At 52.2% G+C, this 14,057-nt stretch overlaps 2 protein-coding genes across 2 annotated transcripts; both read left to right on the top strand.

The window, feature by feature from the left end:
- Positions 1-1,023: 1,023 nt before the first annotated feature.
- LOC142918267 (E3 ubiquitin-protein ligase Mdm2-like) lies at positions 1,024-6,211 on the top strand. Its single transcript, XM_076062406.1, has 4 exons — positions 1,024-1,122; positions 1,850-1,983; positions 2,305-2,361; positions 6,205-6,211. Exons 1-4 carry the CDS (start codon positions 1,024-1,026, stop codon positions 6,209-6,211), a joined length of 297 nt encoding a protein of 98 aa, XP_075918521.1.
- Positions 6,212-8,784: 2,573 nt separating this feature from the next.
- Positions 8,785-11,901, top strand: LOC142918250 (cyclin-J-like). Its single transcript, XM_076062381.1, has 4 exons — positions 8,785-8,981; positions 10,704-10,827; positions 11,336-11,546; positions 11,661-11,901. Exons 2-4 carry the CDS (start codon positions 10,762-10,764, stop codon positions 11,792-11,794), a joined length of 411 nt encoding a protein of 136 aa, XP_075918496.1. The 5' UTR covers positions 8,785-8,981; positions 10,704-10,761; the 3' UTR covers positions 11,795-11,901.
- The last annotated feature ends 2,156 nt before the right edge of the window (positions 11,902-14,057 follow it).

Genomic DNA, 14,057 nt, shown 5'->3' with positions numbered 1-14,057 from the left:
AGTTCATTGGCTACATCCAGCATGAACGTTTTAGCATACTCGCCATCTGTGAATGGTTTTCCGTTCCTCACTATTGCTAAAGAACCAGCAAAGCTAGCCGAATTATAGTCACCTTGCCGGGTCCATACGCGGAGTTGCTGCTGGCTAGCTTGCACCCTGCTCAGAAGCTCTTGGCACGCTTTCTTTCTGCTGTCTCCCGCAGGGTATTTTGATGCAAAGGTAGCGTGGCGCGTGTCGAAGTTCCGCTTTACATTCGACCGTTTCAACGATGTAATTTTGTCATTGCAAATTAGACACACCGCAGAACCCGCTCTCTCCACAAAGGCGAATTCTTCGGTCCATTCGTCCTGAAATGTACGATACTCGTCGTCTTTTTTTCTTTTCGCCATCTTCTTCGTCGAAGGGTTAGCTTTGAGCTAATGACCGAGCAGACGCAGTCTCAGACTGATTCAAAAGGGGGCGTTTACCTGTTTTACCCAGCAACGGCAAACGTAGGCCAGTATCATCCAATTAAAATAATGGACAATTGCTCCTGCAGCCCTGAACAGGACATGCGCAGTGAAAAATCGATGGATGGATTAAAACAAGTGAGAATATTTTGTTTTATCTGCGAGCCATATGCAATCATCAAAAGAGCCACATCTGGCTCGCGAGCCATAGGTTCCCGACCCCTGCGCTACACTATACCCTACACTACTATAAACTACAGTACTATACGCTACTATACACAATGCACTACTATACACTACAATGTAATATACACTACTATACACTACAATCGGTCCTGGGCCTCCCCTAGGTTGACTCAAAAGAGTAGCTGGTGTAGCGGTGTGTCGTAGTAAACAAAGCCACGGGGGAGACAAAGGCGGTTCGGCGTGGTGCTGGCCACCCACCCCCTCATGTGCCACAGTGCCGGCAGCCTTGATAGGTGCTTCTCTTCGCTAACAGCACTTGCTCCTATAGCCTGCCGAGGCTACACGGGGGACCTTTGTGTCTGTGTGAGTGATGACATGTGGCTCCGTGATGCCTCTGTCCGCTGGGACGCAGCTGAAGCCGGTGCCTGCGATGCTTCGTCTGCTGCAGTCGGTCGGTGTCGAGGGCGACACATTCACGTGGGAGCAGGTGGGTCCCATCACGGCCACCAACACCATCATCATCTGCGTGGCTAGGAGATGTTGACTACCTCGCCTGGTGTACAGGAGGTCGTGGATTCCATCGCGACCCTGACACCTGCTGTATAATTTGGATTTGCAGGATTATCACAGATGGCTACGTGCGGTGCGAAAGAAGTTCAACATAGTACAGACGTTACACTCACCCACCCACTCACCCAACCACTCGTCCACCCACTCATTCACTGACCTACTCACTCAGCCACCCACTCACCCAACCACTCACCCACTCCATTTAACCACACACTAACACTCACTCATCCAACCACTCACTCATCCACTCACTCACCCAACCACTCACTCTACTCACCCTCTAACCCATCCACTCACCCTCTAACCCATCCACTCACTGACTAGTCCATCTCTTCCGCCCATGCCACTAAATCACTGATCCACCCACTCACTGATTCTCTCACTGATCCACACACCCACTCACTCACTCACCTACTCACTCACCTACCCACCCACTCACCCACTCAATCACTCAACCACCCACTCACTCACTCACCTACCCACCCACTCACCCACTCAATCACTCAACCACCCACTCACTAACTCATCCACTCACTCACCCACTCACTCACCCACCCACCTACTCACCCACTCAGTCACCCACTCGTGTGTGTGCATGCATGCGTGTGTGTGTGCATGTGTGTATGTGTGTGCGTCCCACGTAGGCGCACCACTACGTGGGACAATACATCAAGCGGAGACAACTTTACGATGTAGAGAGGCCGTACCTGGTGAGGTGTGGCGGGGACCCCCTGGGGGAGGTGTTTGGTGTGGAGGGATTCTCACTCAGAGATCCCAGGTGAGGGAGATAGAAAGAGGGTGGAGAGAGATTGGGTGGGTGGGTGAGTGTGGGTGAGCGGATGAGTTATTTAGTGAGTGAGTGGGAGGGAGGGCGAGTGAATTATTTAGTGGGTGGGTGAGCTGTTTAGTGAGTGGGTGAGTGATTGAGTGGATGAATATTCTTTGGTTCTTTCACTAAAGTCACGTAGATAGAAAAATTATAATTTAAAAAGTGAAATAAAAATAAACAAACACGAGAGAGAGGGGTGGAGAGAGAGAGGGGCGGTAGATAGAGCCTGCATCCAAACCCAGCCTGGATCTCCCTGTCTCTCTCTTCCAGACACTCGGTGGCAGCGCTGTTCGTGAAGTCATTCTCCATAGTGACGGCCGACAGCCGGCGAGGTGAAGTTCCCCTCCCTCCTCCTCCTCACCCCCTCCTCCTCACTCCCTCCTCCTCACTCCCTCCTCCTCACTCCCTCCTTCTCACTCCCTCCCCGGGTTCATAGCGCGACGTAGCGCTAACTACAATACCGCTACCCATATACAGTCACACACTCACTCACACACTCACACACTCACTCACACACACACACATTCACTCACTCACATACACACACTCACACATTCACTCACTCACACTCACATATTCACTCACTCACACACACACTCACACACACTCACACATTCACTCACTCACACACACTCACACACTCACACACACTCACACACTCACACACACTCACACATTCACTCACTCACACACTCACACACACACACTCACACACACTCACACATTCACTCACTCACATACTCTCTTCTTTTTCTTCCCCTTCAGCCGGTGTCAACGTCACCACCACCTCCACCACTTCCTCTCCATCTTGCGCTCCAGCCGGTGGTGTTGGTGTGGGTGGTGGTGGTGGTGGTGTGGGTGGTGGTGTTGGTGTGGGTGGTGGTGTGGCTGGTGGTGGTGGTGGTTGTGATGATGGTGGTGTAGGTGGTGGTGTGGGTGGTGGTGATAGTGGTGGTGTAGGTGGTGGTGTTGGTGTGGGTGGTGGTGGTGTGGGTGGTGCTTGGGGTGTGGGTGGTGGTGGTGTGGTTGGTTGTGTTGGTGTGGGTGGTGGTGGTGCTGGTGGTGTGGGTGATGGTGGTGTTGGTGTGGGTGGTGTTGGTGGTGTGGGTGGTGCTGATGGTGTTGTCGTGGGTGAGTGCGTGGTGTGCCGGAGTGAGCCGCATAGCTGCACGTTAGTTCACGGCGACAGCGGCCACCTTGCCACGTGCCGCCGCTGCGCCTTGGAGCTGCAGCAGCGTGGCATGGCCTGCCCACTCTGCCGCAGGGAGATCCACTCTGTGGTGCACACGTTCCTGTCCTGACACGACACACACACAGAGACAGACACACAACAACAACAACAACCGCCATTCGCCACTAAGTGGCGGTGACGTCACCACGACGCTTGTGCCAAGCTATGTGCACCCTGAGGCCACGTGAAGTGTCGAACGCCCGCTGGCAGGAGGTCACGGGGCAGACCCAGGTGCCACGGGTCGACTGACTGAGATCACTGGCTGATGCACCACCTGTGCCCCCTACTGTGCCAATCTGTGCTTTAGCCACCCGGCACTCCGCTCGTTGTTCTGAGCGTCGCTCCTCCGCCCTCCGTTGTTGATGGAGGGCGACTACCTCCAACTGCCCAGTAGCATCCTTCACGAGCCTCCACAGAAGCCGATCTTGACACCGCTGGTACCAGTCATCGGCAAGTCCACTCAGCTCCACCTCCTCCTGTACCACATCACTCCATCTCTTCTCTAGCCCGTGCCGCACCCGCTTAGCCCCCTCGATCCGGCCGAACAAAAGCTGTTTCGGCATGCGGTGGCTGGGCATGCGGGCTACATGACCCAGCCATCGCAGCCTTGCCCGCCGGAGGAGCTCACCGATGGGACCTTGCCCAGATCTTTCAAGGATTTGTGAGCTCCTCACACAATCCAGTCTGGTTAAACCCAGGATGGATTGTAGGCAGGCCAGCCTAAATGTTTCTAACCGGCGAAGATGTTCCATTAGGGGGGTCCACGTTTCGCAAGTGTAGAGAAGGGAGGGAATGACCGTGGCCGAGAAGACCTGAAGCTTAGTGCGGAGCGACAGACCAGGTAGCTTACACACAGCGTTATGCAACCGATGAAAAGATATTGCCGCTCGACTGATTCGGAGTGAGACCTCTGCTGTTAAACTGGAGCCAGTCATAAGCACACTGCCCAGGTATGGGAAACTCTCCACTCTCTCCACAACTGCCCCATCACCGATTGGGAGTTGTGGGGGTGGAGTGTCCGATGGTACAAAATACCCAGGCAGGTGCTTAGTTTTGGTGGGGCTGATGGTAAGGCCCCACCTCTTAGTGGCACGCTCCAGTCTCAGCAGCAGCAGCGTATCCAACTCCTCCTCTGACTGAGCAGCTATTACCAAATCATCAGCATACATAACGTGGTTGAGCAAGAGGGAGCCATCCCTTGACCGCACCCGGGCATCGATCAGCCTCCCATTATATCTGTACCATATGGAGATTCCCCCGGTACAGCTATTGAAGGCTTCACGAACTACGTGGTCAAAATAGATGTTAAATAATGTGGGAGCCAGAGGACATCCCTGTCGCACCCCAAGGTGTACAGAGAATGGCTCTGACTCCCAGCCACGTAGTTTTACCCGGGCCCGCTCACCATCATGAAGGTCCTTAATGATCGTGAGCAGAGGGTCAGGTACTCCAAAAGCACGAAGAACAACCCAGAGCCCAGGCCTACTGATGGTATCATAGGCCTTGACCAGGTCAATAAAGCAGAGATGTAGGTCTTGTTGGAATTCCCTACACCTCTGCTGTAGCAGACGGACAGAAAATATGGCATCTGTGCAGGACCGCCCTTTCCTGAAACCGCATTGGGGCTCCGCAAGCCTCTCCTCAGCGTGCCTGGCAAGGCGATGCTGAATAATCCTTGCCAGGACCTTTCCCGGCACACTGAGGAGTGAGATGCCCCTGTAGTTGTTACAGTCTGTGCGGTCCCCCTTCTTAAAAAGGGGGACCACCAGGGCATCCTTCCAATCCTGCGGAACCCGTCCAGTGGTCCAGACCGTTGTTATGATGTCATATAGGGCAGTCTGTGCACAAACGCCACCCTCAGCATTTCGCTTGGGAGATCATCTCTGCCCGCTGCCTTTCCTGGTCTCAGACTCCGGATCGCCTTCAGTACTTCCTCAACAAATGGCACCTCAGCCAGCCACTCACAGGGGGTGACTTCTTCCAATATTTGAGGCACCGCAGCCACAGCAGGGTCATCCTCACTTTGTGCCACGATGTTTTCCTGGCTGAGGGATTTTCCCTCCCCCAGGACCTCACAGAAATGCTCAGCAAATCTGCAAACCTGTTCCTGGGGGTCGGAGATTGGATCACCGTTTTTTCCCCTAATGATGGTAATAGTAAACAGACACACACACACAGACACACAGACACACACACACAGACACAGACACACACACAGACACACAGACACGCACAACAATAACAACAACAACCGCCATTCACCACTCAGTGGCAGTGATGTCACCACGACACTTGTGCCAGGCTATGTGCACCTTGAGGCCACGTGAAGTGTCGAACGACCTCTGGCAGGAGGTCACGGGGCAGACCCAGGTGCCACGGGTCGACTGACTGAGATGATATACACACACAGAGACACACAGAGAGACAGATACACACAGACACATATACACACAGACACATACACACACAGAGACACAGAGAGACAGATACAGACAGAGAGAGACACATAGAGAGACAGATAGATACACAGAGAGCGTTTGTTAATGTATGTCTCCTTAAGGACAATTTAATGTTCATATTTTTACCTCAGAATGTAAAAAAAATGTTCCTCAATGTTCAAAATATTTTTTGTTTACCTCAGAATATTTATAAAAAATATTTAACCTCAGAATGTTATTTTTTTACCTCAGAATGTAAAAAAGATTTGTTTTTACCTCACAATATAAAAAAAAATGTTTACCTCAATGTAGAAATTCTATTCTTTTACCTCACTCACACTCTTGAATGCGTTTATTGCCGTTTAATATATGAAACTTTTGCACATTTAACCTCATCGTTTCCTGTCATCACTTTACGAGTTCACCGTGTGTGTGTGTGGGGAGCGTTGGTGCGGCAAAGCAAACCCCTCCAGTGAAGGTCCCCCGTGTGGCCTCTAACAGACTGTAGGGGCAAGTGTCTCTTAGCAGCTCGCAGCAGCTGCGACCACCGTCACGACAAAATTATCTTACATCCACGTCCACCCTCTGTGTATATTCACACGTACGTGGGAGACGCGCTAACCCATCCCTAGCGATCCGAGCGGTGCGTCTTAAGAGTGCGAGGATTATTCTCCTGGCCGCTCTAACGCTGTTGCCACGTGACGAGCGACCTGACGGAGCTGCTTTCACTTGGTGCAGGGCAGGCCGCTCGCGTGGACCAAGATTGGCACAGCAGCTCAGTGGGGGGCCCCCTTACACCCTGGTGGCAATACACTTAGTTTAGTTTTACTTAGGTCTCTGTTAGTGTGGGTCTCTGTGGGTGTGGGTCTCTGTTAGTGTGGGTCTCTGTGAGTCTATGTGGGTCTTTGTGAGTGTGGGTCTCTGTTAGTGTGGGTCTCTGTTAGTGTGGGTCTCTGTTAGTGTGGGTCTCTGTGGGTCTATGTGAGTGTGGGTCTCTGTGAGTGTGGGTCTCTGTATGTGTGGGTCTCTGTGAGTGTGGGTCTCTGTGAGTGTGGGTCTCTGTGAGTGTAGGTCTCTTGTGAGTGTGGGTCTGTGTGGGTCTCTATGAGTATGGGTCTCTGTGAGTCTGTGTGGGTCTCTGTGAGTGTGGGTCTGTGTGGGTCTCTGTGAGTATGGGTCTCTGTGGGTCTATGTGGCTCTCTGCGAGTATGGGTCTCTGTGGGTCTGTGTGGGTCTCTGTGAGTGTGGGTCTCTGTGGGTGTGGGTCTCTTGAGTATGGGTCTCTGTGGGTCTCTGTGAGTATATGTGGGTCTGTGTGGGTCTCTGTGAGTGTGGGTCTCTGTGGGTGTGGGTCTCTTGAGTATGGGTCTCTGTGGGTCTCTATGAGTATGGGTATATGTGGGTCTGTGTGGGTCTCTGTGAATATAGGTATCTGTGGGTCTATGTGGGTCTCTGTGAGTATGGGTCTCTGTGAGTCTGTGTGGGTCTCTGTGAGTGTGGGTCTCTATGAGTATGGGTCTATGTGGGTCTGTGTGGGTCTCTGTTAGTGTGGGTCTCTGTGGGTCTGTGTGGGTCTCTGTGAGTGTGGGTCTATGTGGGTCTGTGTGGGTCTCTGTGAGTGTGGGTCTCTGTGAGTGTGGGTCTGTGTGGGTCTCTGTTAGTGTGGGTCTCTGTGGGTCTGTGTGGGTCTCTGTGAGTGTGGGTCTATGTGGGTCTGTGTGGGTCTCTGTGAGTGTGGGTCTGTGTGGGTCTCTGTGAGTGTTGGTCTATGTGGGTCTGTGTGGGTTTCTGTTAGTGTGGGTCTCTGTGAGTGTGGGTCTCTGTGAGTGTGGGTCTGTGTGGGTCTCTGTGAGTATGGGTCTGTGTGGGTCTCTGTGAGTGTGGGTCTCTGTGAGTCTGTGTGGGTCTCTGTGAGTGTGGGTCTGTGTGGGTCTGTGTGGGTCTCTGTGAGCGTGGGTCTGTGTGGGTCTCTGTGAGTGTGGGTCTCTATGGGTCTGTGTGGGTCTCTGTGAGTGTGGGTCTCTGTGGGTCTGTGTGGGTCTCTGTGAGTGTGGGTCTCTGTGGGTCTGTGTGGGTCTCTGTGAGTGTGGGTCTCTGTGGGTCTGTGTGGGTCTCTGTGAGTGTGGGTCTCTGTGGGTGTGGGTCTCTTGAGTATGGGTCTCTGTGGGTCTATGTGGGTCTGTGTGGGTCTCTGTGAATGTGGGTCTGTGTGGATCTCTGTGGGTCTCTGTGAGTATGGGTCTCTGTGGGTGTGGGTGAGTGTGGGTCTCTGTTAGTATGGGTGAGTGTGGGTCTCTGTGAGTGTGGGTCTCTGTTAGTGTGGGTCTCTGTGGGTCTCTGTGAGTATGGGTCTGTGTGAGTATGGTTCTGTGTGAGTGTGGGTCTGTGTGGGTCTCTGTGAGTGTGGGTCTCTGTGGGTCTGTGTGGGTCTCTGTGAGTGTGGGTCTCTATTAGTGTGGGTCTGTGTGGGTCTCTGTGAGTGTGGGTCTCTGTTAGTGTGGGTCTCTGTGGGTCTCTGTGAGTATGGGTCTGTGTGAGTATGGTTCTGTGTGAGTGTGGGTCTCTGTGGGTCTGTGTGGGTCTCTGTGAGTGTGGGTCTGTGTGGGTCTCTGTGAGTGTGGGTCTCTGTGAGTGTGGGTCTGTGTGGGTCTCTGTGAGTGTGGGTCTCTGTGTGTGTGGGTCTGTGTGAGTCTCTTTGAGTGTGGGTCTCTGTGAGTGTGGCTCTGTGTGAGTCTCTGTGAGTGTGGGTCTCTGTGAGTGTGGGTCTGTGTGAGTCTCTGTGAGTGTGGGTCTCTGTGAGTCTGTGTGGGTGTCTGTGTGAGTCTCTGTGAGTGTGGGTCTGTGTGGGTCTCTATGAGTATGGGTCTCTATGAGTCTCTGTGGGTCTCTGTGGGTGTCTGTGTGGGTCTCTATGAGTATGAGTCTCTGTGGGTCTCTCCCTCCCCCCCCCTTTATCCCCTGGCCGTCGCCTCCCCCTCGGGTGCGGCCACGCCCACACCTCATCCAATCAGGAGTCTCTGGCTCACGGATGACGCGTCACCTCCGGCTTCCGGCGCTCAGCAGCACTTCCGGGGGCGTGGAGAGTCCTGGGAGTCGGCGGCTGCGTCACGTGACGACTCCCACGTGGCTGCGTGCTGCCCGCTCCGTCCGTAGTTACCGTGAAAGACTTGAGACTTGCTGTATTTAGACTATATCGTGACATATTGAGGCGTTTAAACAATCACGGTTTGTTACTTGAACGATTTCCCTTCCCGCCGTGTAATAATGGACAGTGTTTGGTAAGACTTTGTTTTGTTTTTCATCATAACGGGACACATTTTTTACATTATTCCACATGCATAGCGGGGGGTAGGGTGTGAGCTTGAGACGTTTGGAAGCCGGTTTAGCATGAGCACTTTTAAGATTTCGTCAATAATGTAATCGGTGTTGCTCAAGCAAATGCATTATGAAGTTTGCACACATGTCAATAACAAATTGCATTTATTTTTTACACATGGGAAAATGTGTTCATTTTTTTTTGCAAAAAATTGCAAATGTAGTTTCTTTTCCAAGTGTTGTGAAAATTCTGCCTTTATTCTTAATGCTCTGTTGAGCACGAAGTGCCCGTGGCATAACCTGTGGTAATCTCCATATATATGAAAGGCAAAGTTGTGATTGTGTGTGTTGTCTGTACTTCTCCACATGCAACACACTGGAAATTTGCCATGTGGGTGCTTTCCAGACTGTACACCATGCACAAATTATGAAAATACACTTTTGTATATTTTTTTAGGGGGGGGGGGGCTCAATAATGTATTTATTTTTTGCATGGCAAGTGAGCTGTGACGTCAAATCTGTCACGTGACCACTTGTGTGCACCCAGCACGTGCCTGTCCGAGTAATAAACTCCACTTGTGAACACTTGTGTGTACCCAGCACGTGCCTGCCCAAGTAATAAACTCCACTTGTGTGTACCCAGCACGTGCCTGCCCGAGTAATAAACTCCACACGTGAACACTTGTGTGTACCCAGCACGTGCCTGCCCGAGTAATAAACTCCACACGTGAACACTTGTGTGTGTACCCAGCACGTGCCTGTCCGAGTAATAAACTCCACTCGTTAACACTTGTGTGCACCCAGCACGTGCCTGTCCAAGTAATAAACTCCACTTGTGAACACTTGTGTGTACCCAGCACGTGCCTGTCCGAGTAATAAACTCCACTCGTTAACACTTGTGTGTACCCAGCACGTGCCTGTCCGAGTAATAAACTCCACTCGTTAACACTTGTGTGTACCCAGCACGTGCCTGTCCGAGTAATAAACTCCACTCGTGAACACTTGTGTGAACCCAGCACGTGCCTGTCCGAGTAATAAACTCCACTCGTGAACACTTGTGTGTACCCAGCACGTGCCTGTCCAAGTAATAAACTCCACTCGTGAACACTTGTGTGAACCCAGCACGTGCCTGTCCGAGTAATAAACTCCACTCGTTAACACTTGTGTGTACCCAGCACGTGCCTGTCCGAGTAATAAACTCCACTCGTGAACACTTGTGTGAACCCAGCACGTGCCTGTCCAAGTAATAAACTCCACTCGTGAACACTTGTGTGTACCCAGCACGTGCCTGTCCGAGTAATAAACTCCACTCGTGAACACTTGTGTGAACCCAGCACGTGCCTGTCCAAGTAATAAGCTCCACTCGTGAACACTTGTGTGTACCCAGCACGTGCCTGTCCAAGTAATAAACTCCACTCGTGAACACTTGTGTGCACCCAGCACGTGCCTGTCCGAGTAATAAACTCCACTCGTGAACACTTGTGTGTACCCAGCACGTGCCTGTCCGAGTAATAAACTCCACTTGTGTGTACCCAGCACGTGCCTGTCCAAGTAATACACTCCACTCGTGAACACTTGTGTGTACCCAGCACGTGCCTGTCCGAGTAATAAACTCCACTTGTGTCTACCCAGCACGTGCCTGTCCAAGTAATAAACTCCACACGTGAACACTTGTGTGTACCCAGCACGTGCCTGCCCAAGTAATAAACTCCTGAGCACGAGGCGCGAGCGACTAACCAAGACATGGACAGAAGCGAGTGGTGGCAAGGCGAGTTGGCAGACGACGTCTACCGCGTCCTTCGAGAGAAGGTATCCGCCTCTCTCATTAATAGGCCTCCTACACGCAGACGCAAATCCCACGAACTGATTTACACGGCACGTACGTTTGAGTGCTCGACTCGCAGTGGGAAATTGCAAGTTCAATCCTGGCCAGCGGGTCGACCCGGCCCCCTATCTCTCCGGGGACTATAACACGAGCGATACGGTACCTTGTGGAAGAATAAAAGTGGCTGTGCTCTGGAGGTACGGATCTCCACACCTTATGGTTTTTTTTCATCATAGGCTGAGGACTACCGAATGAGTTCTTCGCCATCTTTCACTCGCTTGAACAGGGAGACAATTTGGCCCGTGGCTTTTGTCACTCTTGGTTTGCATGACGGCGAAAATTAACTGCTGTGGCCCACCGTAACCGGGCACGTCGCCTCCTTAGACCCCCAGAATAATCTATTATCATTTCAAAACACCTCTTGACCCAACTCCACAGCGTCCCAACTGCCCTCCCAACCCCCGTGTCCTCGTTTTTTTTCCCCCCTCGCAGGAGCTGTCGCTGCCTCGGTTTTGCGCACGCTCGCCCCAGCTGCACCTCCGTCGCCACTTCGTCGACCTCCTGGCAACGCTGAGCGAGCGCCTGCAGCTGAGTGTGGCCACGCACCACCTGGCCATCGCAATGTTAGACGTGTTCATGGACCGCCACGACATCACCGTCCGCTGCCTCTACACCTGCTCAATCTGCTACCTCATTATAGCAGGTCGGTCAATCGCTCACGTGACCCACCCACCCACCCGATCACTCGCTCATCTCTCGCTCGCACGCTTGGTCGCTTGCTCACCGTCGGCATGCGTGTCCCTGACACCCTGCGCAGCCAAGTTCGAGGAGATGGATGAGCACGTGCCGCGACTGGACTGGGTGAACCGGTTGGAGGTGATGATCAAGCAAGGGCTGAGTCTGTCCAAGGAGGAATTGCAGCAGACGGAGGTAGCTGCATGCCCCTGTTAATTCGGCATGCAATGTTTCACCCCCCAGAACCGTTCCGTGCATTGTCATGATTCAAGGTCGCGATTTGATTCAAGAAACCAATTGTTTTGTCTTGTTACTTTACAATCTTACTCTTTGGGTCTGTCGGTAAAGTCACGTAGATAGAAAAATAATTTTAAAAATGACGACGTTTCGATGGCAACACAAGCAGTCGTCCTCAGGTGATTGCTTGTGTTGCGATCGAAACGTCAAAGACCCAAAGAATATGAACACATCATCTCTGTTTCATGCCAACTAATTATTCTGTAGACAATTTGAATGTACAGCCCGAATTTGAATATAGAAGCGTGTCTTCTTACTAGATAACAGGAAGGCAAAAGCTGCAGAATAACATTACCACAGCAGACCTGACAAATGAACGTGGAGTGGTGCTCATTTATTTGCACGGCGCTCCAACAAGTGCAGGAAATTCTCCCTTCCTATGGTGGGGCTCAGTCTCTCCGTAAAACAATCACCCCGTGACGATTTGCTTGCGTTGCGATGGAAACGTGATATTTTTTATTAATTTTTCAATCTACGTGGCTTTTACCGAAAGACCCAAAAGAATATGACGGCCATTGCATTTACCCGTGCAGACGAAGGGCCGAGTTGACTCCTTGACCAGACATTTGAACTGTTTGCGAGCCATGCACCAACCCGACTAGTTAAGCAACCATTGGAAAGATGTTCTAAATCGAACCAAACATTAAACTAATTTTCAATGGTACAGTATATTTTTCAAGTAGTGGTACCCCAAACTTTCGCAGCTCTTAAATTCCCCTTTCACACCATCAATAGGTAAACTCCCCCCCCCCCCCCGCGCCAACCGGCAAGTGCACCCGCATGTACACCACTTCTATGCTAAGTCGGCCAATCAAATGCTATTTTTTTATGCTAATTCCTTTGTCAAGGCACCTTGTTTCCTCGCACACAGCTTAAAGGTCGCGGTCTGAGCGTGGCTCTGTTTCACTCCAGCGCTGTCCTCGAGACCGCCTGATCCCTTCACCTGATGAAGGCCACTTGTGTTGTGGCCGAAACGTCGTGATTTCTGTTGTTTTATTTTTTACCTACGTGACTTTACCGAATAGAACCAAAGAGTATGGATCCTTGCAGTCACGAAAGCTTTAAATCTAGAATAGTTAAATAAACTCTCCAGGCAACACACAGCAGCGTGGCGGACTGAATGCTTCACGGAGTGGTGGCAGCTGTGCCGTGCCAGCCCACTCTCCCGTCTGCCTCCCCCCTGCACAGTTCCTGCTGCTGCGTACACTCGACTGGAACCTGTGCACGCCCACAGCGGCGCACTTCGTGGACTACTTCCTGTGGCTGTCGCGGCGTGAGGACGCCCCGGCTGGAGGCTCGTCCTACCGGCACGCGTACACCATCAAGTACACGGCCCACTTCCTTCAGCTCGCCCTGCAAGGTGCTCGCAGAGCTGTAGAGGAGCGCTTCGTAGGCACCGGCCTTGCAGCGCAAAGGTGACCAGCGACAGAAGGGGCAGTGCCTGAAACGTCACCGAATATATATTTTTTTGTCCAACGTCGGAATGTTTGTTCAAATGTTCAAGTGTCGTTGGCCCAACGTTCCTCGTTCACTGGGTGCTTGTGCGTTTAAGCGTCTGTGTGTGCCTGCCTGTCATTCCTGTGTGCAGGGTAGAGGTGGCGTAGCGGTTAGCGCTACGCTGCGCTACGACCCTGGACACCCTGGTCCAACGCCCGCTCACGGCTATCACTGGTGACGATTATCTGAACCGGTCCTGGGCCTCCCCTAGGTCGACTCAGCCTCAAATGAGTAACTCAATGCGGTGTGTAAACATTGGGGAGACAAAGGCGGCCGGGCGTGGTGCTGGCCACCCACCCCCTCGTGTGCCGTGCCGCCCTTCATAGGTGGTGCTGCTCGCCAGCAGCACTTGCCCCTACAGTCTGTTAAGGCTAAACGGAGGGTTTTTGTCTTTGTTTGTGTGTATGCAGACCACATATTCCTGAGTTTCCGTCCATCCGTGGTGGCGGCTGCAAGCATAGCATTGGCCCGTATAGAAGTGAAGCTGCCCTCTGCGTGGACTCTGTACATGCAACACTTCACTGGCCTCGCCTGGGAGATGATCCTGCCGTGCGTGGAGCAGCTGATTTGGTGATTTGCACGACAAAACAACACAAAGCTCTCCTAAGTGACCGTTTAAGAGACCTATTAAGGCTGAGTTGTGGCTCACGAGGCAGCAACGTGCTCTTTTCTCTCCACAATTTAT

This window comes from Petromyzon marinus, unplaced genomic scaffold (assembly GCF_048934315.1).
Source record: "Petromyzon marinus isolate PM22_M1 ecotype Great Lakes invasive population unplaced genomic scaffold, UKy_Petmar_22M1.pri1.0 PM_G_Scaffold_59, whole genome shotgun sequence".
Classification (NCBI taxonomy): Eukaryota; Metazoa; Chordata; class Hyperoartia; order Petromyzontiformes; family Petromyzontidae; genus Petromyzon; species Petromyzon marinus.
The sequence above is the reverse complement of the archived record's forward strand: the minus strand, read 5'-3'. Positions and strand labels throughout refer to the sequence as shown.

What these genes read in the sequence shown, in the direction of transcription:
- LOC142918267 (XM_076062406.1), top strand. Translation starts at nt 1,024, where the DNA reads ATGCCTCTGTCCGCTGGGACGCAGCTGAAGCCGGTGCCTGCGATGCTT. An exon ending in ACACATTCACGTGGGAGCAG is followed by an intron (nt 1,123 to 1,849) that starts GTGGGTCCCATC and finishes CGTCCCACGTAG; the next exon opens with GCGCACCACTACGTGGGACA. An exon ending in TTCTCACTCAGAGATCCCAG is followed by an intron (nt 1,984 to 2,304) that starts GTGAGGGAGATA and finishes TCTCTCTTCCAG; the next exon opens with ACACTCGGTGGCAGCGCTGT.
- LOC142918250 (XM_076062381.1), top strand. Translation starts at nt 10,762, where the DNA reads ATGGACAGAAGCGAGTGGTGGCAAGGCGAGTTGGCAGACGACGTCTAC. An exon ending in ACCGCGTCCTTCGAGAGAAG is followed by an intron (nt 10,828 to 11,335) that starts GTATCCGCCTCT and finishes CCCCCCTCGCAG; the next exon opens with GAGCTGTCGCTGCCTCGGTT. An exon ending in CTGCTACCTCATTATAGCAG is followed by an intron (nt 11,547 to 11,660) that starts GTCGGTCAATCG and finishes CACCCTGCGCAG; the next exon opens with CCAAGTTCGAGGAGATGGAT.